The 21,415-nt window shown below is 40.4% G+C and overlaps 1 protein-coding gene across 1 annotated transcript in view; it reads right to left on the bottom strand.

The window, feature by feature from the left end:
• Window positions 1-8,876, bottom strand: part of C16H16orf87 (chromosome 16 C16orf87 homolog) — a 38,374-nt gene extending 29,498 nt beyond the window's left edge. Inside the window, exon 1 of the mRNA XM_029925349.1 lies at window positions 8,740-8,876. Coding sequence (XP_029781209.1) covers window positions 8,740-8,769 — 30 coding nt within the window. The 5' untranslated portion in view covers window positions 8,770-8,876. The remainder of the gene's footprint in view (window positions 1-8,739) is intronic.
• Between the last annotated feature and the right edge of the window lie 12,539 nt (window positions 8,877-21,415).

The raw sequence follows: 21,415 nt of genomic DNA, 5'->3' as shown, positions 1-21,415 counted from the left end.
TAAGGGGTCTGTGCGCACACCTCCGTGCTCGGCGATCATAAAGCTGTGGCTTTTAATTCTTCTCAGTTTGATAATTGCGGGCGGATGGAGGTAATGGGCTCCGTACCTCTCCGTCATCTTGCCGCTCCCTAAAGTTTGTTTTTTAGTGAGTACCTGGATAATGTGTTTTAACTTTGTTTTAATTTTAGACGTATTTCATTTTATGTGCTTAGTCTCCATAATAGAAAAAAAGGCTTATTCTCTGAGGAAAAGATGATGTTGTCTTCAGTTAGATAACTTACAAGAGTCTGAGATGTGTATTCTGTTCAAATTGCCAAAGGTGTGTTGCCCAGAAGGTGGTAAACAGCTGAGCAAGCATGGACTTCCCAGGTGGGGAAGCTCTAGAACATGACTTACCTTTTATTCTTTTCTTAAGCCAAGCAAGTATCCTTCTGATTGTTGCTTTAACTTCTCCATCAGGCATGCCACTTATATCTGTTTTTGCTTAGATCTCTGGTTGTGGCCTTATCTTGTTCTTTAATTTGGGATGAATTCCTCCATCTTGACATTTTGTCTACCTCTCTGGCTTCTCTGTGTTAGGAAACCCCACTGTGTTTCCTGCTCGTGAAAGTAATGGCCTTATAAAGATGAGGTTGTCTGGTGTCCAGGGCCTGGCTCTTCAGAAATTGTCTCTGGTGAGTGCTTGGTGCACTGTGGTGCTGTGTTTTGGCTGCTGTGTCCCTCAGGTCAGTTTCCTGCAGAGGCTCCCTTTGCCTGCAGTGGGCAGTGCGTGGTCCTTGGCCAGAATGTGATGAGTTTTAACGAGGTGTTCTCTAATCTGCTTGTTAAATGAAACCTGATACCACTTCAACTGCAACTGAGGCTCTGCAGAACTCTCTGATCAGGAGATGTGGTGTGGACAGCAGTTCCTTCTGGCTGCCTTTTATTCTTTTTCTTTTTTTTTCTTATCTAATTGCTGTAGTTAGGACTTCTAATACTACATTAAATAAAAAAGTGTCAAGAGCAATCATCCTCGTCTTGTTCCTTATCTTAGAGGAAAAGCTTTCATTTTTGAGTATGATGTTAGCTATGGATTTGTCATATATGAACTTTATTATGTTGAGGTACATTTCTTCTATGCATACTTTTTATGAGTTTTTTAAATCATAAATAGATATTGAACTTTTTCAAATGCTTTTTCTGCATTTGTTGAGATGATTATATGATTTTAATCCTTTGTCTTCTTAATATTATGTATCTGTTGATTGAGTTTTGAATATTGAATCATCCTGCAACAAATCCACTGACCATGGCATATGATCCTTTTAATGTATTGTTGAAATTTTTTTGCTAATATTTTGTTGAGAACTTTGGATCTATGTTCATCAAGAATATCAGTAATATATCTGTAATTTTATTTATTTATTTATTTTTATTTTTTATTTTTTGGTGTCTTTGTCTGGCTTAGGTATTAGTGTAATGTTGGCCTCATAGAATCAGATTGGAATTTTTTGGAATAGTTTGAGAAGAAAAGGTATAAACTGTTCTTTAACTGTTAGCTAAAATTTCTTTGTGAAGCAGTCTGGTCCTGCACTCTTGTTTTGGGAATTTTTTTTTTATTACTGATTCAGTTTCATTATTAGTTATCATTATATCTGAATTTTCTATCTTTCTGATTCAGTCTTGGTAAATTGTATGTTTCTAGGAGTTTATCCATTTCTTCCAGGTTGCTCAATTTGTTGGTATGTAGTTGTTCATAGTGGTCTTTTATGATCTTTTGTATTTTTGTGGTATGGTTGCAACTTCTCTTTCACTTCTAATTGTATTTATTTGGGCTCTCTCTTTTTTTTTAATGTCTATTTTTGAGAAACAGAGTGCATTAGAGGCGGGGGAGCAGAAAGGGAGACACAGAATCTGAAGCAGGCTTCAGGTTCTGAGCTGTTAGCACAGAACCCATTGCATGACCTGAGTCAAAGTCAAAGTTGGATGCTTAACCGACTGAGCCACCCAGGTGCCCCTCTCTCTTTCTTTCTTGATGAGTCTTTTGAAAGATGTATCAATTTTATCTCTTTGAAAAACTAGATTTTGTTTCATTAATCTTTTTGATTATTTTTTTGAAGCCTCTGTTTCATTTATTTCCATACTGATCTTTATTTAACTCCCTCTACTAATTTTAGGCTTTATTTATTCTCCTTTTTTTAGCTCCTTTAGATGTAAAGTTAGTTTGTTTATTTGAAATTTTTCTTGTTCTTGAGGTGGAGCCTTTATTGCTACAAAATCCCTTCTTACAACTGTTTTTGCTGCATCTCACAGATTTTGGAGTGTTGTGTTTTCATTTTCTAAATTTTTAAAAATATTTTCAAAATTTATCTTTGAGGGACAGAGAGAGACAGTGCGAGCAAGGGAGGGTCAGAGAGAGAGAGAGACACAGACTCTGAAGCAGGCTCCAGGCTCTGAGCTAGCTGTCAGCACAGAGCCCAACGCAGGGCTCAAACCCACGAACCGCGAGATCATGACCTGAGCTGAAGCCAGACGCTTAACTGACTGAGCGACGCAGGCGCCCTGTGTTTTCATTTTAATTTGTCCCAAAGTATTTTTTATTTCCCCTTGTTGATTTCTTCATTGACTCATTGGTTGTTTGGAAGCATGTTGTTTGGTCTCCACATGTTGGTATTATTTTACACTTTTCTTCTTGTAGTAGATTTCTAGCTTCATGCATTGTGGTTGAAAAGGATACTTGATATGATTTTAATCTTCTTAATTTACTCTTCTTAAATTTATTGACACTTGGTCTGTTGCCTCATATGTGATTTATCCCGGAGAATGTCCCATGTGCACTTGAGAAGAATGTGTACTCTACTGTTCCTAGAAGGAATTTTCTCTGAGAGAGATTAAGTCCATTTGGTCTAATGCGTTGTTCACAGTTAATGTTTCCTTATTAATCTTCTGTTTGGATGGTCCATTCATTGATGTAAGTAGGGTTTTAAAGTTTCCTACTATTATCACATTACTGCCAATTTCTCTTTTATTGTCTGTTAATATTTGCTAATATATTTAGGTGCTCCTATTTTAGGTACGTAAATATTTATAAATGTTATCTCTTCTTGTGGTTTGATCTCTTGATCATTATATAATGTCATTCTTTGTCACTTATTACAGCCTTTGTTTAAAGTGATATAATTATTGTTATCCCAACTTTCTTTTCCTTTCCATTTCCATCCCTCATTCCTTCTGTGTGTGTCTTTGGATCTGAAGTGAGTCTTTTTTAGGCAGCATATAGATGGGTCTTATTTTTTATCCATTTGGCCACTTTATGTCTTTTAATTGGAACATTTATTCCATTTACATTTTTTTAATGTTTTATTTATTTTTGAGAGAGAGAGAGAGAGAGAGAGAGAGAGCGCGCACAAGCAGCGAAGGGTCAGAGAGAGAGGGAGACCCAGAATCTGAAGACAGGCTCCAGGCTCTGAGCTAGCTGTCAGCACAGAGCCCAATGCGGAGCTCGAACCCACGAACCACAAGATCATGACCTGAGCTGAAGTTGTGCGCTTAACCAACTGAGCCACCCAGGTGCCCCTCCATTTACATTTAAAGTAATTATTGGCAAGTATGTATTTATTGACATTTAATTTTTTTCTGGTTGTTTTTGTAGTTATTTTCTGTTTTTTTTCTTCTTTTGCTTCCCTTCCCTGTGATTTCATGTCTTTCTTTATTATTATAATATTTGGATTCTTTTCTTTTTATTTTGTGTGTATTAATTATAGGTTTTTGGTTCTCAGTTACCATGAGGTTTATATAACAATCTAAGTAATATAGCAGTCTATTTTAAGTTGGTGGTCATTTAGGGTTGTCTTGGTGGCTCCGTCAGTTGAGCCTCTGATTTTGACTTAGGTCAGGATCTCACAGTTTGTGAATTTGAGCCCCAGGTTGGGCTCTGTGCTGACAGCTCAGAGTCTGGAACCTGATTCGGATTCTGTGTCTCCTTCCCTCTCTGCTCCTCCCTACTCATGTTCTGTGTGTGTCTTTCTCTCTCTCAAAAAATAAATATTAAAAAAACTTTAAAGTTGGTGGTCATTTATGTTCAGACACATTCTGAAAACCCTACACTTTTAGTGTTTTGATATCATAATTTACATGTTTTTATTTAGTGTTTTTATTTAGTATTTATTAATGTAGATGTATTGGGTTTTACTACTTTTGTCTCTTAACTCTCGTACTAGTTTTATAAGTGTTGATACACTACCTTTGCCATATGTTTGCCTCTACCAGTGATAATTTTTTCTTTCATGTATTTTCTTGTGTTTAGTTATGGCCTTTTCTTTTCCATTTAAAGAAGTCCCTTTAATGTTTCTTGTAAAGCACATCTGGTGGTGATGAAATCCTTTAGCTTTTGTTCATCTGAGACACTTTCTATCTCCCTTTCAATTCTGAATGATAACTTGTCTCAGCTAACTACAAAGACCAGCTTTGACTGCTGCTGGTGTGCTGGTGGGCAGTTATCATTCTGTCAGCTGTGAGGCCCAGCCAACATGCAGGGCTGTGTGATGCTTTCAGCAGGTCATACCTCAAGGCATTAGCAGTCTAGAAGGAGATTCCAAAATGGCACCCATCACTGCTGGGATCAGCAGAGCAGAATGAAGTAGCAAAAATGGCTGCTGCCAATTTCAATCCCCGGAGAGAGACCCAGCTGCCTCCTGCCTCTCCAGAAGGTTCTCTCATCCATAAGTAGGTGTCCTTCACCTATGATCTATGTGTTTTTCCATCTGATGTTTTTGTGCTAGTTTCTATGTCAAGTCAGTTTGGACACAAGCCCTTTAAAAGTACTTCTCCAAAGAGGACATCCAGATGGCCAACAGACACATGAAACAATGCTCAGTGTCACTCATCATCAGGGAAATACAAATCAAAACCACACTGAGATACCACCTCACACCAGTCATAGTGGCTAAAATGAACAAATCAAGAGACCATAGATGCTGGTGAGGGTGTGGAGAATCAGGCATCCTCATGCACTGTTGGTGGGAATGTAAACTGCTGCAGCCACTCTGGAAAACAGTGTGGAGGTTCCTAAAAAAACTACCCATAGAACTCCCCTATGACCCAACAATAGCACTGCTAGGGATTTACCCAAGGGATACAGAGGTGCTAATGCATAGGAGCACATGTACCCTAATGTTCATAGCAGCACTGTCAACAATAGCCAAATCATGGAACAAGCCTAAATGTCCATCACCTGATGAATGGATCAAGAAGATGTGGTATATATATACAATGGAGTACTACATGGCAATGAGAAAGAATGAAATATGGCCATTTGTAGGAAAGTGGATGCACCTCGAGGGTGTCATGCTAAGCCTATGATGGGGGTCAGGCACAGCTGGATCTATGTGCTCATGTGAACCACCAGGGTCGTGTTTATCTCACATTTCTCTCTCTGCCCCTGGTACCTATATTCCTGGCAGGCAGGCTCTTCCTTCTTGGTGTTCGGAGATGGCTGAGGCAACCAAATATGCTACATTTCGTTAAGTGTGGCAGCTGTGGAGGCGCTGTGTGGATCTCCCTTCAAAAAGAAGTTGCTATTCAGCTGCAATGAGACAGCCTCCTGTTGTGCCACCTTCAGGATCCGTGCCTTCCTAGTCAACCACCAGGCAATGACTAAACATGGCCACAACTCACTGCTGCCCAACGCATGATCCCTCTCATGCTCATTGTTTTCTCCAGAGTCCCCATGGGATTGGTTTAGAATGTCAGGCTCCTCCTTTATCTCTCACAGGCATTACCATCCCCCCACCCTCAGCAATTCTCTTGCAGTGCAAAACCATCTCAGCGCCTTCCTCCTTCAGGAGTCATCTGACATCTCACATTTCACTGGCTTCCATCCCCACATGAGACAGATGTCCTTGCTTCACGCAGATCCCTTTGGATCCCTTTGAACTGATTTTCAGTGTTCTAACATCCAGCACCTACGGCTGTTAGGGCAGTGTTCACAGAGCCTCAAAACTAGTTCTTCACCCTAACTGAACATTCTGAAAGTCCAGGATCTAGGTGACTCACATGCTTTCTCCCCTCCCACCCAACTGGTGGCTGGCAGGTTGAGGGTTTCAATGCTAAGGCTCTCTGCCCCTAAGCAGGTCTTCTGAAACTCCAAAGCTCCCCTGCAGCATCAGGCTGAAGCTGCCCTCCAGAGGACATTGCCTGGGATCACACTTTGCCTGGTTTTCTCACCTGTGCTGCCCTGCTTCTTCTGCTTTATTTCCCATCTGCCCTGGGGGTACTTCCTTAATAAATTACTTATAGATGAATCCTCTTCTTAGTGTGCTTCTCAGGAACCCAGCCAAGAATCGGCAGCTGTCAAGTGGCCTCTTTCATAGAACAGCTTCTGCTGTGTCCTCTCCCCCTTTCTGTCCCATCAGGCCTATGGGTTGTAGCTGCTTCCTACTGCCAGTAACTCTAGCATGCTTCCCAAGGCCTTGTTGTTTCCCTGGGTTCTTTCCCTCTCCTTTGTAAGTAGCCCTCTCATTAAACTCTCCCCGGTTACTGCTTTGGAGTGTGCTGTTTCTTGCCAGAGCACTGAATCACAAATATGACCATTACAGGATTTATTTTTTAAATTACCTATCCATACATCCACACACCGACCTGTCTAATCTATCTATCTATCTATCTATCTATCTATCTATCTATCTATCTATCTATCTATCTCTCTAGCCTATCTATAAAATTTATAGTACCCTAGAGGTTTGAAATGAGACGGAAGTTTAACATTGTGAGATGATTGCCTTTTTCTGCATCCAATCAATTAGGCTCTGGGAGTGGAAGAAGGTAAATTAGAGATAATATAAAAAATCTGATTTTGAGTTTCTTCCTGATGTAAAGACAGGTAATGACTTCCACCTTCCAACTGGCCCTCAAAAAACCTTCTCGCTGGAAATAGTCAGTGAACAACTTGCAAAAGGTGACATCTGGCACTAGATGGCGGCCATGACCCACCAGTGCTGTTGCTCACAGAGCTCCCACAGACAGACCCAGCTTGCCTGGCTCTGCAGGTCCCACAGAAACCAGTTTGCCTGCCAGCTCTCCACTCTTAAATCATGACTGTTCTTCATGCCTCCAACAGAGGCAGCTTGTGGTTTTCCAGCGCGCCAGGCACCTGGACCTCGCTGCCTGCCAGAGCCTGGGAAGGTTTGTCTTTGTCTCTCCCTAGAGTGGCCCTCCCTCAGTGCATCTGTTACTAGACACAACACTGATGCACACCCATGTCGGAGGAAGAGAATATCGAATATAAAGGCTTGGGATAATCCCTGTCAGTGCAGGAAATATTAGTGTGTTTCAACTGCCTCTCTTTCTGACTAACTGACCTCCATGTTTGCTTTGGCTAGCCTCCCCCACTCCATTTGGCTTTAGCAAATAAATAACATCAAGTAAGATCATTGTATTAATAAAGACACTTTTAGTTGCAAGTCACCAAAGCCCTGTTAAAATGAGCTAAAGCCATATAAAAAGATGGGAGAATTGTTTAGCCAGTAACTTTGAGAGCCATATGTGAATTTAGACACAATTATATCCATATGAGTTTTAAGCATGATTGGATCCGCGTTCTAGAAAAAAAATCACCAGTAATCTACCTGTCTTCAGGTATCTTTTTCCCTTTCCTTTGAGCACAAACTCCCAAGTACTAAAAGAAATACTTGTCGTTCTTCATAGTTTTTCTGAGACTTCTAGACTTGACTTAGATCCAAATTCATCACTGGACTAATCACATGATTACTAGTCAAATGCCTATTACTAAAAGAAGGCAGAGGTCAGGGTGGAAAATAGGAAGGCTTAGATCTCCAAGAAGAAAAATCAGGTTACTATTGCCTGGAGGAGGGACACAGGACAAGCCAAGTCAGCAGATGCCCAGGATGACCAAGCAGGGTAGTTCCCTTGCCGTCTCCTCTATTCACGTCTACTGACTCATTCAGCACACCACACAGTCTCCTGACAGAAAGCCCTCCCAGTTTTCCCTCTGCACTCCTACCCAGGCAAAAGTCCTGTTTATCCAACCTCTGCATCCTCCTATCACACAGTCTCCTAACATCCTGTTCTTTTCCTTCAAAACACTGATTAGTTCAAGATTGTATAACGACGTGTAACTATTAACCTAGTGTGTATCTTCCCACAAGATGATAATCTTCTAAGAAACAAGATTTTGTTTTCCCAAGAGCCTAGTACAGTCACTGGTAGAGTAGGTACTCAGTAAATATGTGTTGATTCATCCATTGGGGATAAGTCCAATTAGACATGGTCCTGCCTGGTTTTTACTCTAGTGAAGGAGATAGACAAATAAATCAGTGCTCACATTCCAACTGCAATGCTTTCACCAAGAAGGGTGGACTCAAGGAAGTCAGAGGAAGAACATATAAATCAGAAGGATCCAGGAATGTTTTCCTGAAGAGTCATGATGTTGACCTAACTTTGGGAAAATAAGCAAGATGAATTACAGGATGAAGAAGAATGTTGGGAAACAGGGAGATGTAACCTAGCCTGATACAGTCCTGGGAGAATTGATAGCCTTGATCTCATTTCATTAGCCACCCCGAATAGGGATAACTATCTAGCCAATAAATAGGCTTTTAGCTAAGACTATGCCTTTAAAAAATAAAAAAGGAAAGAATATGAAAGAAAGAAGAGAAAAGAAAAAAAAACGCAAAGAAAAGGGGGCAGTTCTAAAGTAGAGTTTTCTGGATGACAAAACTAGCTTAAAAGGATAGTAATTACCTCAGCAACTGCCACATAGTAGGTCCTCATTAAGTGTGCGAGTGCCTGGATGAAAGTCACTGGAATCCATTGTTCTGCTTAAAGCAAGAGCAAAGCCAGTCACAGTTTCATAGCCCATTAAGAATCCAAGCAGACTCCTAAAAGCACATAAAAGAAATAAAGGGCAAAAGAAATTACTTTAAAGCAGGAAGATTTATATAACGCTGTCTGCGTAGAATAAAAATGTGCCCAGCCTCGCATGCCATTTGCTGCCAGGATCTGAGATTGTTACTAAGAAAAGGGTGGGAGGAGGCTGTTGGGGGGAATCAGATGCCAGGCAGAGACACAGGCACAGAGAATTCTGCATTTGGGATTTGAAAAGAAGGCCTGGAACACAAGCCTCTCTTGTTTTTCAGGCTTCTCTTAATTACCATGTTCCAGACCTGAGATTTATGAGAAAGGACTATTCAAAAGGACAGTTTACACTCCATTATAGAGAAAGTTCAGTCACAGTCCCCAGTTACCCCTCTGGTTGCAACCTGAGTCATTTGTGGGATGGCCGTGTTAAGTACGGAGGAGAGCTATAAATGGTTTATAAATCAGCCCGTTGCATCACAAACCGAAGCGGTTGCTACTCCCAAGGCTGGCAGCGGAATCATGAATCAGAGTCTAAAGTTCTAGAACAATGTTTGTGAATCAAATCTCGTAATTAGTTGCCCTTTAATGGCATTCTACAGTGATGCCCTCACCCCAGATCTCCTCAGTGCAAACCATACCTCATCATGCATGGAACCTGCAAGCATCTCTTTTCAAACTAAGATGGATGAGCTGATGAAAGAGGTCACTTCCAGTCATTTTGTCTTAGCCTATCCAGCCTTAGATGAAAGGAGCCCTACCCTTTGATGAATACTTGCTATATGGAACATTTCCCCTACTTTCTCCTCCGGATCATTAAATCTCTCAATAATGGCAAAGATTTTAGATCTTATCATATGCCAGTCTCTATTCTAAGTATTTTACACATACATAATCAATTTTATGTCACAACAATCTTATGGGAGGTATTGCTATTATCCCCCAGTTTTCAGATAAAGAAGCTGAGGCCCAAAGACGTTTGGTAACTTACCCAAGGCCACATAACATTAAACGTTTATGTCAGGGGCGCCTGGGTGGCTCAGTCGGTTAAGCATCCGGCTTTGGCTCAGGTCATGATCTCACGATTGTGGATTCGAGCCCCGCGTTGGGCTCTGTGCTGACAGCTAGCTCAGAGCCTGGAGCCTGCTTCGGATTCTGTGTCTCCCTCTCTCTCTGACCCTCCCCTGCTCACGCTGTCTCTCTCTGTCTCTCAAAAATAAATAAAAAACATTTAAAAAAATGTTTATGTCAATTTTGGAATCAAGGTCATTAGGCTCCACAGTCAACACTCTCAACTGCTATGATATGCTGCCTCATAAGAAGGGTGCCATCTAAGTCAGATGGAACCATCCTTTGTCATAGCCTCACTCTGTTAAGCATTCTCCTGGTGTCCTCCCACCTACCCATACCTCCACCCAAGAGGTTCTAAAGAAGCTGCCAACCTTAACCAGGCATGAGCCAATCAGCACATCAGTGTTCCCCTGACCTCAGTGATTGGCTCAGAGCTGGGACTGTGACCCAATCAGAGCCAGTGAATCATGATGGGATTTTTCCTGGGGCCTCTGGGAGAAAGAAGTCCTCTGAGGAGCATGTGGGGAGTGTGGGGAGAGGAGTTACTACAGCACTTTACTGTTATGAAGAAAGGCCACTAAGAAGGAGTCAACAAACAGAGAAAGCAGAACAAAAAGAAATCCCAGCACAGGACTACAGGCGCATTGCCAAGAGTACCTAGTGTTGGACTCCTGCCATGCAACATAATGGGGGTCCCTGAAGTTGAGTTAAGGCATAGTATTGCCATGACCCCATTGGAGCCCTGATTCTAGTGACTCTTGAAGTGGCAAATACCTTCACACTGTTTGGTTCCATGAACTAACTTATCCCTTTTTAAAAGCCAATATGAGCAGTGTTTTTTGTTTTTGTTTTTCAACTTGAATCATATGCACTATAATCAAAACAATCTTCACAAACCTTGTGAGAGCAGAGCCAAAAAGCCCATTAGTTACCAATACTATGGGTGGAACAGTAAGATTGCTGATCAAAGACAGAACAATGTCTAAGGCCCTCACCATGCTAAAGAACAGAGAAAGAGCCAAATTTCTTAAATTCTCAACGATTCTCAAGTTTTACGTTTTTTGTATAAATGGAAAAGAGCACAGATAATCCTCCCCAAAGGGCTATTAATGGGTTCACTTTCATCATTACATTTAACTTTAGTTAATGTCAAAATGACTTTAAATGCTCTCTCAGCAGGGCAGAGGGTTGTGGACCAGAAGTTTGTTGAAGATAGGGCCAAGTCAGCCAGACATAAAAAAATAGCCAGGGCATTTGGGTTGGTGAGCTGGTCAAAAAGGACTTTAGCCTATGTTTGTGTTAATCTCTTATAAAGGAATGTATTTGTAAATCATTCATATAATTAGAAGTTAACTTTAAAATAGGGTTAAGGACAAGTCATATAATTGCATTATCTTAGACAAGTATTATCATACTTTTTTGGGTAGTTTTATGGTTTTATTAATACAAATATGATATGCACATAAGCTATGTTTATTCATTTTCTTCACTACACAGTCTGGCATCAGGACTGGTGACTCTGCTGGCTGGCTGAGCTGTTCTTTCCCCAGTAGCTTTGTGGTTTTGGAGGAAACATTGTGAGCAATCTCTGCACATTAGCAACACTCGAACCTCCTTGACACTGTAGACTAGGACCTTCTGGAAGCCACCACGCAGCATGTGCTTTATTTTCTTGTTGCTCCCTTGACCAATGTTAAGCATCAAGATATAGCCCTTGAATTTTCTGGGAACCCTATGGCTCTGGGTTTCTACCAGTTGCACTTAATTTTGACATATGGGTCTGACTGGTACCAGATGAACTTCTTTGTCCCTTTTTTTTTAATGATCTCAGGCTTCACCAGAGCTCTCCTGGCTCTTTTTTCCCTTCCTGACAATTCTGGAAAGAGACAGCAGTGGCATGGTTTTTTAATTTCCCTGAATCCTCTCACCATCCAAAAAAAAAAAAAAAAAAAAACAGAGAGAGAGAGAGAAAGAAAAGAAAAGAAAAAGAAAAAGAAGCAGACAGTAACTAGATAGTAAAACCAAAACCAACTGTGGACAACAAGGTCAAATGACAAAGTGTCCCCATAAAATTAAAAAACACAAGAGAGTGAGGACAACCAGTACCAGTGTTATAAAATCTGCATTGTATTCACATCCATACAGGAGAAAGCAGAGGGAAGAAACAGGGCAGCTGATGGGATGGCAAAACTGTATTTACGGAAGGCAGAATGGGCTGACTTGAGCAAAGCAGCTGAAGCCATAGACGGTTTACCTGCTCCGATGCTGGATGAGTACAAGGGGTCTCTGATAAGATCTGAAGAGGCTGGAGCAGTTTAAGTAACATGGCTTCCTTATGCTAATTGACCAAGTTCCCTTCCACAAAATCGGTGGAAAGTACAAATTAGTATTTCAAAACTAGTGAAAGATACTTCAAAAGATACAAGATATCAAGGATTAACATGAATCAGAACTAGAAAATTATTGCAGCTAAGTGACAAAAAACTTGAGGAAAATTAAGAATAAGTAAAAGTGATTTCAGAAATAAAAATAAACCAGAAAGAAACAAGAGTATATACATATTATAGATATTGCCTTATGAGAAATACAAGGTGAAAAAAGAAAGCTTTTTAAATTAGGAATAAAGAAAAAGAAGATTTGATAGACAGTGATAAACCTTGAAGCCATGTAAATAATATGTAATATGTAATATGTTATATTAGGAGTTACTGCAAATGAAAACCAAACGAGGGAACAACATGACAAATACTAAAAATCATTATTCAAGAAAACCTTCTTAAAATATAGATTTTAAACTACATTTTGAAAAGGCACACCTTGAAATTAAAAACATTGACCCAGAAAGACAAACACTAAGACATATTCTAAACTTTAAAGAGAAAGAATAAAATTGGTCCTTTTTTTGTATATAGGCCAAAAGGCCAAGTGAATTATAATGGAAAGAAAATTAGATTTTCATTAGACTTTCAACAGCAATTCTTTATACTGGAAGAAAATAGAGTCACATATTTAGCATATCAAGGAAAGAAAATGTGAGCCAAATATTTTGTATCCAACTGAGTATAAAGGGCACAGAAACAAACAACCTGCTATGAACATGCCAAACTCAGGGAATCTTGCTCAGAATTGTAGTCTCTTTGAAAAAGGGTTGGTTGTGATTGAGAGGAAACGTGAATTACTTCTGAGTGGTCAGCAAAGTTCTCTCTCTTATCATTACTGATGGTTATAAGAGGGTTCACCTTACAGTAGTTCACAAAGCTATATGTTATATTTGGTATAGTTTTCTGTATATGCGTTTTATTTTTTTTTTATGTTTTAATTTATTTTTTAGAGAAAGAGAGAGTGCAAGGAGGGGAGGAGCGGGGGTGGGGTTGGGAGTTGGGGGAACAGAATCTGAAGCAGGCTCCAGGCTCTGAGCTGTCAGCACAGAGCCCAACATGGGGCTCAAACTCACAGACAGTGAGATCATGACCTGAGCCAAAGTCGGACGTTCAACCAACTGAGCCACCCAGGTGCCCCATGTTTTTTATGTTTTAAGAAAAAGTTTAAGGGGCACCTGGGTGGCTCAGTTGGCTGAGTGTCCAACTCTTGGTTTGGGCTCAAGTCATGACAGGGTGGTGGATCCATGCTGGGCATGGAGCCTGTTTAGTATTCTCTCTCTCTCTCTCTCTCTCTCTCTCTCTCTCTCTCTCTCTCTCTCTCTCTCTTCCCTTTTGCCCCTCCCCACTGCTCACTCTCTCTCTCTTTCCCTCAAATAAAAATTAAAAATAAAAAAAGTTTTTTAATTGCAAACATAGGGCCTCTAAGTGGCTCAGTCAGTTAAACGGCCAACTCTTAATTTCAGCTCAGGTCATGATCTCACAAACATGAGATCAAACCCCACATCAGGTTCCATGCTAAGCATGGAATCTGCTTAAGATTCTCTCTCTCTCCATCTCCCTCTGCCCCTCCCCTACGTGCTCACAGGCAGATGTGCATGTTCTCTCTCAGTAAAATAAAATAAAATATTAGACGATTACATTTAGAGAAATATGAATATGAACCAAAGATGATATTAGGAAACTATTGTTAAATTTTTAGGTATGAAATAATGGCATTGCAGTTAAATAGTAAAATGTTCTTATTTTTTAGAGATGCATGCTGTAGAATTTACTGTAATTTATTTTTTAAATGATCCATCAAAAAAATCAATGTCAAGCCACATTTTGTTATTTTAATTTCTAATTGAGGTATAATACATACAGTATTATGTATTATATACATATATTAAGTCTTAAAAAGAAATGAGTTTTGACAAATGCCATTATTCTATCAAAACACAGAATATTTTCCTCAGAAAATTCCCTCCTGCCGTTTCCAAATCAATCTCCTCTCTAGCCCCTCACTGAGGCACTGCTGTTCTGATTATCTCACCATAGATTAGTTTTATCTGATATAAGACGTTATATAGTGGAGTTGTGTAACATATAATCTTTAGACACATTCCTTTTTTATATCTTAATATCCCTAGAAATTGGAATGTATCTTAGAAATTGGTGGTGTTTAAACAATTAATAGCAGTGTTTTCTCTATTTTATTGTTATGTAAAATAATGGGGTACCTTACAATCAGTGTCATCTTTGATTTGGTGAATTATTTATATATATATGAAGCAAATATGGCAAAAATGTTAATAGTTGCTGTATCTTTTTGGTGGATATATGGATGTCCTACTTTTTTATGAGTTTGAGCATTTCTATATGAAAAAGTTTACTAAATAAATAAAAGGATACTACAATTGTTAAACCCTGCTTTGGCTTTTTTTACTCCGAAATTGAAGTGTCCCTTAGATAATGGAATTGGCCGGAGCCTTTCTCGACCTCTGTGAGACCCTGACCGCAGGAGGGACCTGGGTGCTCTAAACGAGTACAAGTTTTTCTAGAATTTGCCTTTTTCTCAGATATATTATTACTCTATGCTCTATTTCTGCAAATTTGTCAAAAGCTAAGAGCTTCTGTCCTCTGTGTCCTGTGGCAGTGAGAAAGAGGAGCTCTGCACATTTGGTCAAAGTGCCTAATCAGGGGGGAGCCTAGGTGGCTCAGTCAGTTAAGTGGCCAACTTTGGCTCAGGTCATGATCTCAGGGTACATGAGTTCAAGTCCCGTGTCAGGCTCTGTGCTGACAGCTCAGAGCCTGGAGCCTGCTTCAGATTCTGTGTGTCTCTCTCTCTGCCCTGTTCCCCGCTTACACTCTGTCTCTTTCTCCCTCTCAAAAATAAACATTAAAAAAAAATTTTTTAAGTGTCTAATCAGGTATCAAATCCAGCAAGTTGAGTGTTTGAGTCTGTGTCAAGAAAGAAAAGCTAGGGCCTTGAACTAGCACCTTGAAACTGGAAGACTAAGTACTGGTTCTCTAAGTACAGACTTCCTTCCAGTTCCTCCTTATGAATAGTTATAAATCCATGTAATGGATACAGAATATATAAAGATGCAATTTTGACATTTATAACATAAAGTGTGGGGAGATAGAGTAGAGTTTTTGTATATGATTGAAGTTAACTTGGTATCGATTTAAAAAAAGACTGTTCTGGGGTGCTGTAATGTATATATGTAATATATATATAATGGAAGTTTTAAAATTTATTTATTTTGAGAGGGGGGAGGGTCAGAGAGAGAATCCCAAGCAGTGCAAAGCCTGATGTGGGGCTCCATCCCATGACCATGAGATCAAGACCTGAGCCAATATCAAGAGTCAGGCACTTAACTGAGCCACCCAGGTGTCCCTGTATATATAATGGAATATTATTCAGCTATAAAGATAATGAAATCTTGCCATTTGCAATGACATAGAGCTAGAGAGTATAATGCTAAGCAAAATAAGTCAGTCAGAAAAAGGTAAATACTATATGATCTCATTCATATGTGGAATTTAAGAAACAAAACAAATGAGCAAAGAAAAAAAAAGACAGAAAGAGAGACAAATCAAAACATGGACTCTTAACTACAGAGAACAAACTGATGGTTACCAGAGGGAGGTGGGTTGGATGTGGGTGAAATAGGTGATGGGGATTAAACAGACACTTATGATGATGAAAAAAAGTAAAATAAAATGATAAAACATGCATGGTCTTTGCTTTCAGTTCCTGGCACAGAGCTTCTAAAACCTTTGGCATATCCTGAGTAATAGGAGTATCTTTAGTTATTCCTAATGAGTCCCTTTTAACCATATCTGAGTTTATGCTACGAAGGTGGCTGAAGGTGAGCCCTTAGATGGTTTCAAGGGAGGGGCTGGAACCTTCAGCCCCACCTGCGAATTCCAGGGAACTGAGTGAGTCTAGAGATTGAGTTCAATCACCAATGGTCAATGATGTAATCAACCATGCCTACCTAATGAAGCACTGATGAAAACTGAAACAAGGAAGGTTGGAGAGCTTGTGGGTTGGTGAATATTGATTTGTTGGGAGAATGTATTGCAGGATTTTTTACCTCAATACCTGGGGTTCATTGTCTCATTCTTTCAAAGAATGAAGAGGTGGACACAGAATGAGCAGCAAGCAAAAGTTTATTAGAGTATGAGATCAGAAAGGAAGAATAGTAGGAAAGCTCTCTACAGAGAGGAGGCATTGGAAAGTGAATGCCTGCAACTATAGGCAAGGGCCCTTGTTTTTCCCGTCGCCCCTCCCCCCACTTTCTTCTTCCTCCTTCCTTCTCTGGTTCTACACTTATTGGTTTGATTAGGCCAGGTGCTGCTTTGTCCATTCCTGATTGGCTCATTTCCATTGTATGAGGGATGGTCTATGGCCATACCATTCCTTGTGGGTCATACATTTTATGGTCTACTATTTATAGTCAGAGGTAAAAAAAATCCTGCAATACATCCTCCCAGCAAATCAATACTCTTTTGTCAAATTCCTGAGGGGAACCCGAGGGGGAGGAGATGCTGTCTTACATTCTTAAGAGAAAACTTATGCCCAAGGCCCTTTGCTGTGGTCAGATGCTCCCAGCTATTCTTCCCTCTGAACACGGAACTTCTAACTGCTGTTCCTAACTGCTTCCTGCTAAGGGGGTGGGGGTGGGGCAGTGACGACAGAGGAAAGGCAGTCAGGGCAGGGTCAGTGGTCGATCCAGATGTCTGATATAATGAGAGGGTGTCTGGAACATCGGCACTTGCAAAATTTTCTTGGAAGTCTTTTTTTTTTTTTTTGCATATGTAATGGCATCTACAAATGACATACAGAAAGAATATTAGATGAACGAACATTAATATTCCAAATGTAATGCCTCCTAGGGAGGAAGCTACACCATAGGAAGGAAAGACGCATTGTAGCCATCAAAAAAAAAAATCCCTGGCATGTCTGGTCTATTTTTTTTTATTAGTTTGACTAATTCTTCCATAGTTATTTGGATCTTGTGATAGTGTTGATTAGAATAATTAAGTTCCTGAACTAGTTTTTGGTTCTCAATCCTCAAATCTTCCTTTGACCATCCAGTTTCCATAGGAACAACTCCATAGGAAAGATTGATCTTTGATATCTAGATTAATGTAAGTTTAGGCAATTATTTATTTATTCTGGAGATAGTAGCACTATTAGTTCCTAATTCAGTCATAATGTCTCTTTCTAGCAAGGGAGTGGGGCTCTCTGGCATTATCAAAAAAGAAGGTGAAAAAATCAAGTCTACCCATATGCACCCCAGTGGTGCTCAGGCTCTTCCCATAATGGCTGAGGTGAAGACACCTCTAATAGTTACACTGTATTTGAATAGTTGGCCAGGAGTGGAAAGGACAGAAAAGGTAGCTCCAGGGTCAAGAAGGAAATCAACAATTTTTCCTTCTATATCTAGAGTTACCTGAGGCTCTGGATTTCCAATAAGTAGTTGGTTTGGGGGAGCCACTGTAAAGAAAACTGGGCCTTTTCAGTCCCTTTCAGGGACATTGGTTATCTGAGCCCTTGCAGATTGAGGTCCCTGAAGGCATTCAGATCTCCAGGGACTGTCTCCACACAAGGGGCATGGCTTATGGAGTTTTGACTTCAGTTGTCCCCTCTGAGGACATTCTTGTGTCCAGTGCCCTGAATGACCACATAATTGGTACTTGGTGCCAAGACCTCAGGAAGTCTGGTCTGACATAGTATGTAAGGCCACAACTAAGGCCTCAGATTTTTTTTTTAAGCCTCCTTTCCTGTTCCTTATTCTCTCCATCTTAGTTGTAATATACCTGATTGGCAGCTCCTAAGAGCTCCTCCAGGGTCCCTTCTGGGCCAACAGCCAATTTTTGTAGTGTTCTCTGAATATCTAGGGCCAACTGAGTGACAGACTTGTCCTTCAGAATTGTCTCGGTTTCAGGGGTGTTAGGGGAGAAAGCCGTACATTTAATGAGAGTCTGCCTTAACCTTTTCAGGAAGGCCACAGGAGTTTCATCCTTGTCTGCAAGATAGAGGCTAAGTTAGCATAATTTAAAGGCCTAACTTGGATCTCCTTAATTTCTCCAAAACACAAACTTGGAGGTGAAGGCAATACCATTCCTCAGTGAGATAGTTATAGTCCCAAATAGGATCTTGGGGTTGGAACTGCTTCAGCTCCAGTAGGAAACTCGAAGTTCCCTCTAGGACCTCCAGTCCCATGATAATTAATGAGTTGCTCATCCCAATATCTCTCAGCCACTACCAGAAACCCATGTTTCCCTGTCTTGTTAGAGTCTGATTCAACAAAAGCATTGTCTTTCCAGATCAACTCAGAAACATACATAATATTCTGAAAGTCCTCTATATACTTACCTGGATCATCAGAAAATTTACCTAGATCTCCTTTTATCTGTCTTAAATCTTATAATGAAAAGGTATTTGTAATCTTATCATAGTGGTGCCTCCTTGTGTCCCTTCTCCTGGCACCCTAGCTTCTTGTAGGGGAAACACATCTGTTACATTATGGGAAGAGCCTGAGCAAGGTGGACAGCAGGGATCAGAAGTGCACTTTTGTGGGTTTGTTGTTTTTTAAAGGTCTGGATACATAGACTGAAGACCCGAGGAGGAAGAGGTTGAGGTGGAAGACTCCCCTTTCTCTTTCTCTAGGTCTGGTTTGGGTACAGGCAAGGGGGCCTTAATTATTTCCCCTCCTGATTGCTGGACCTTGGAAAGGGCTGCCAGTAAGCCAGGGTCCACCTTGCATTGCATACACATGTCCTGATTTTTTTCTCTTAAAGCCCAAAAACATTGAACATAGGGGATTTCTCTTCATTTCCCCTCACATTTATAAAACAAGTCCAATTGTAGGATAGTATTATAATCGATAGTTCCCCCTGGTGGCCAGGTTTCCCCCTCCAATTTGTACTGGGACCAAGCCTTCATGAGTTGCTTTTTTAGAATGCAACTCAAAGGAGTATTGGACTTGGTTGGGGAATTGCAATAGGAAAAAGGGGAAAAAGCATCCCTTATCTCAATTTCCTATGGCTGGCCAGGAGAAACTTCATCTCTTGACCCTGATTGTTGGCCAGGAGAAACTTCATCTCCTGGCCCTGCATTTTGGCTGGCTATGTGAATGGCAGCCAAAAGCCCTGTCAGTCTCATGAGGTGTTGGGAGGTGCTCTTACCCAGACTTGACCCTACCTCCAAGGCTGTCCTGTCTTCTTCACTTTCTCCTACCCCTCTGTTTCCCATCTGCAGGACTTTGGGGGTATCTACTGTCCGCAAGACTCTCCTGGTTGTAGAAGGATGCACTAATTTTATTTTGGCCCAACAGTAATTTACAAATTGATCATCAGCCATTTTAGGGGTGGGGGGAGTGCTATAAAGGCCAAAGTCAAGGTCTAGTCCCCTGCCTTTTTCAGCAATGCCCACATAAATATGTTCCAGCTATGTGGGTGTCCATTTTAAAGTCACTAGATTGGTACAAGTCAGCATACACCGGGCTAAGTGTAACAAAATGGCTGCTGTGTATCCGGGTCATATTTATCCATCCTTCATACAGCACAGGCATCCATTCCTCTGCTTTTCAGAAACAACACAAATGTGGAGCATTTGGAGGCTAGCAGTGAGAGTATTGCTATCATTTCCCCAGCTTTTGGATCCTGACCACACATAATATTCCTTTCCAAAGATTTCCCTTCATGAACCTTCTACAACTTTTCTTTGCATTCAAATTTTGTCCCAAGCCATTTGTCTCCAAAGAACTAGCCTCACTTTAGAACAAAATACTTTCTTTTACCTTCAACAAAAATATATTTCCATTCCTTATATCTTTCTTACACATCTACTTTTCTACATACAGAGTTGCTTTCTCTATTTCCATCACTCTTAATCACATTTATAGAATTGTAACTCTTAGAAAGCTTAGTCTCCAGGGAAAACTAAGTCGCAACCAGTTAACTGTCTCTTACATCAGAATTCCTTAAATGACAAACTTATGAATCAATAAAGCACAAAGCATGTTTTCCAACAGACCCAAATATCCTTAGTTTTTCTGCAGTAAGTCAAAAGCACAAACCTATGTTTAGTAAATAATGCTTCAGCATTCCATCCAATATGGAAAAGGCCTAAATGTCTAATGAATTTAATCCAGTTTATCATTCAAGCAAAACTTTATAGTTTCAGGTTATCAAAGACCATGAAAGCTCTTTTTTTTTAAATTTTTTTTAATTTTTATAAAAAAATTTTACATTTATTTACTTCTGAGGGACAAAACAGGACAGAGCACAAATGGGGGAGGAACAGAGAGCAACAGAATCCAAAGCAGGCTTCAGGCTCCAAGCTGTCAGCACAGAGCCTGACATGGACTCAAACTCACAAACCTTGAGATCATGACCTGAGCTGAGGTCTGGCGCTTAACCGGCTGAGCCACCTATGCACCCTAAACAGCTCTTTTAAATCCCTTGCTGTGAGATGACCAGGGGGCCTCCGCATCGTACACAAGAACAGTCATGGGCACATGCACAGGTCAACTGCAAAATGTCAGAATACACTGAAAATGAACAAACGCAAAAGACGTAAAGAGAAAAACAAGATACGTGGGTTTTGTGAGTTGTTTGGTGTCTACAAACAATTTCTCTTGAAGTTACGGAAGGGGAAAGGGGGAAAGTATGAGGGTAAAAGGATAAAGCTTTTCCCTCTTTGTGTTAAGATTTTAGTCCTTGGGGTTTGACTCTAGTGCCTCCAATATAAAGTCAATTAGTGTTCTGAAACATCATTCAAGTGGCTGCTGGCTCTTAATTCAAATTTTGTATATGCAGTGTCCATAGAAATTTAGGTTTTTTTCTAAATTTTATTTATTTATTTTTTAATAGTTTATGGTCAAATTGGTTTCCATATAACACCCAGGGCTCTTCCCCACAAGTGCCCTCCTCCATCACCACCACTTCTTTTTCCCCTCCCGCTCCCCCTTCAGCCCTCAGTTCGTTTTCAGTATTCCATAGTCTCTCAGGTTTTGCGTCCCTCTCTCTCCCCAACTCTCTTTCCCTCTTTCCCTCCCCCTGGTCCTCCATTAGGGTTCTCCTGTTCTCCTGTTAGACCTATGAGTGCAAAC

Source organism: Suricata suricatta, chromosome 16 (genome assembly GCF_006229205.1).
Source record: "Suricata suricatta isolate VVHF042 chromosome 16, meerkat_22Aug2017_6uvM2_HiC, whole genome shotgun sequence".
NCBI classification, from domain to species: Eukaryota; Metazoa; Chordata; class Mammalia; order Carnivora; family Herpestidae; genus Suricata; species Suricata suricatta.
The sequence above is the reverse complement of the archived record's forward strand: the minus strand, read 5'-3'. Positions and strand labels throughout refer to the sequence as shown.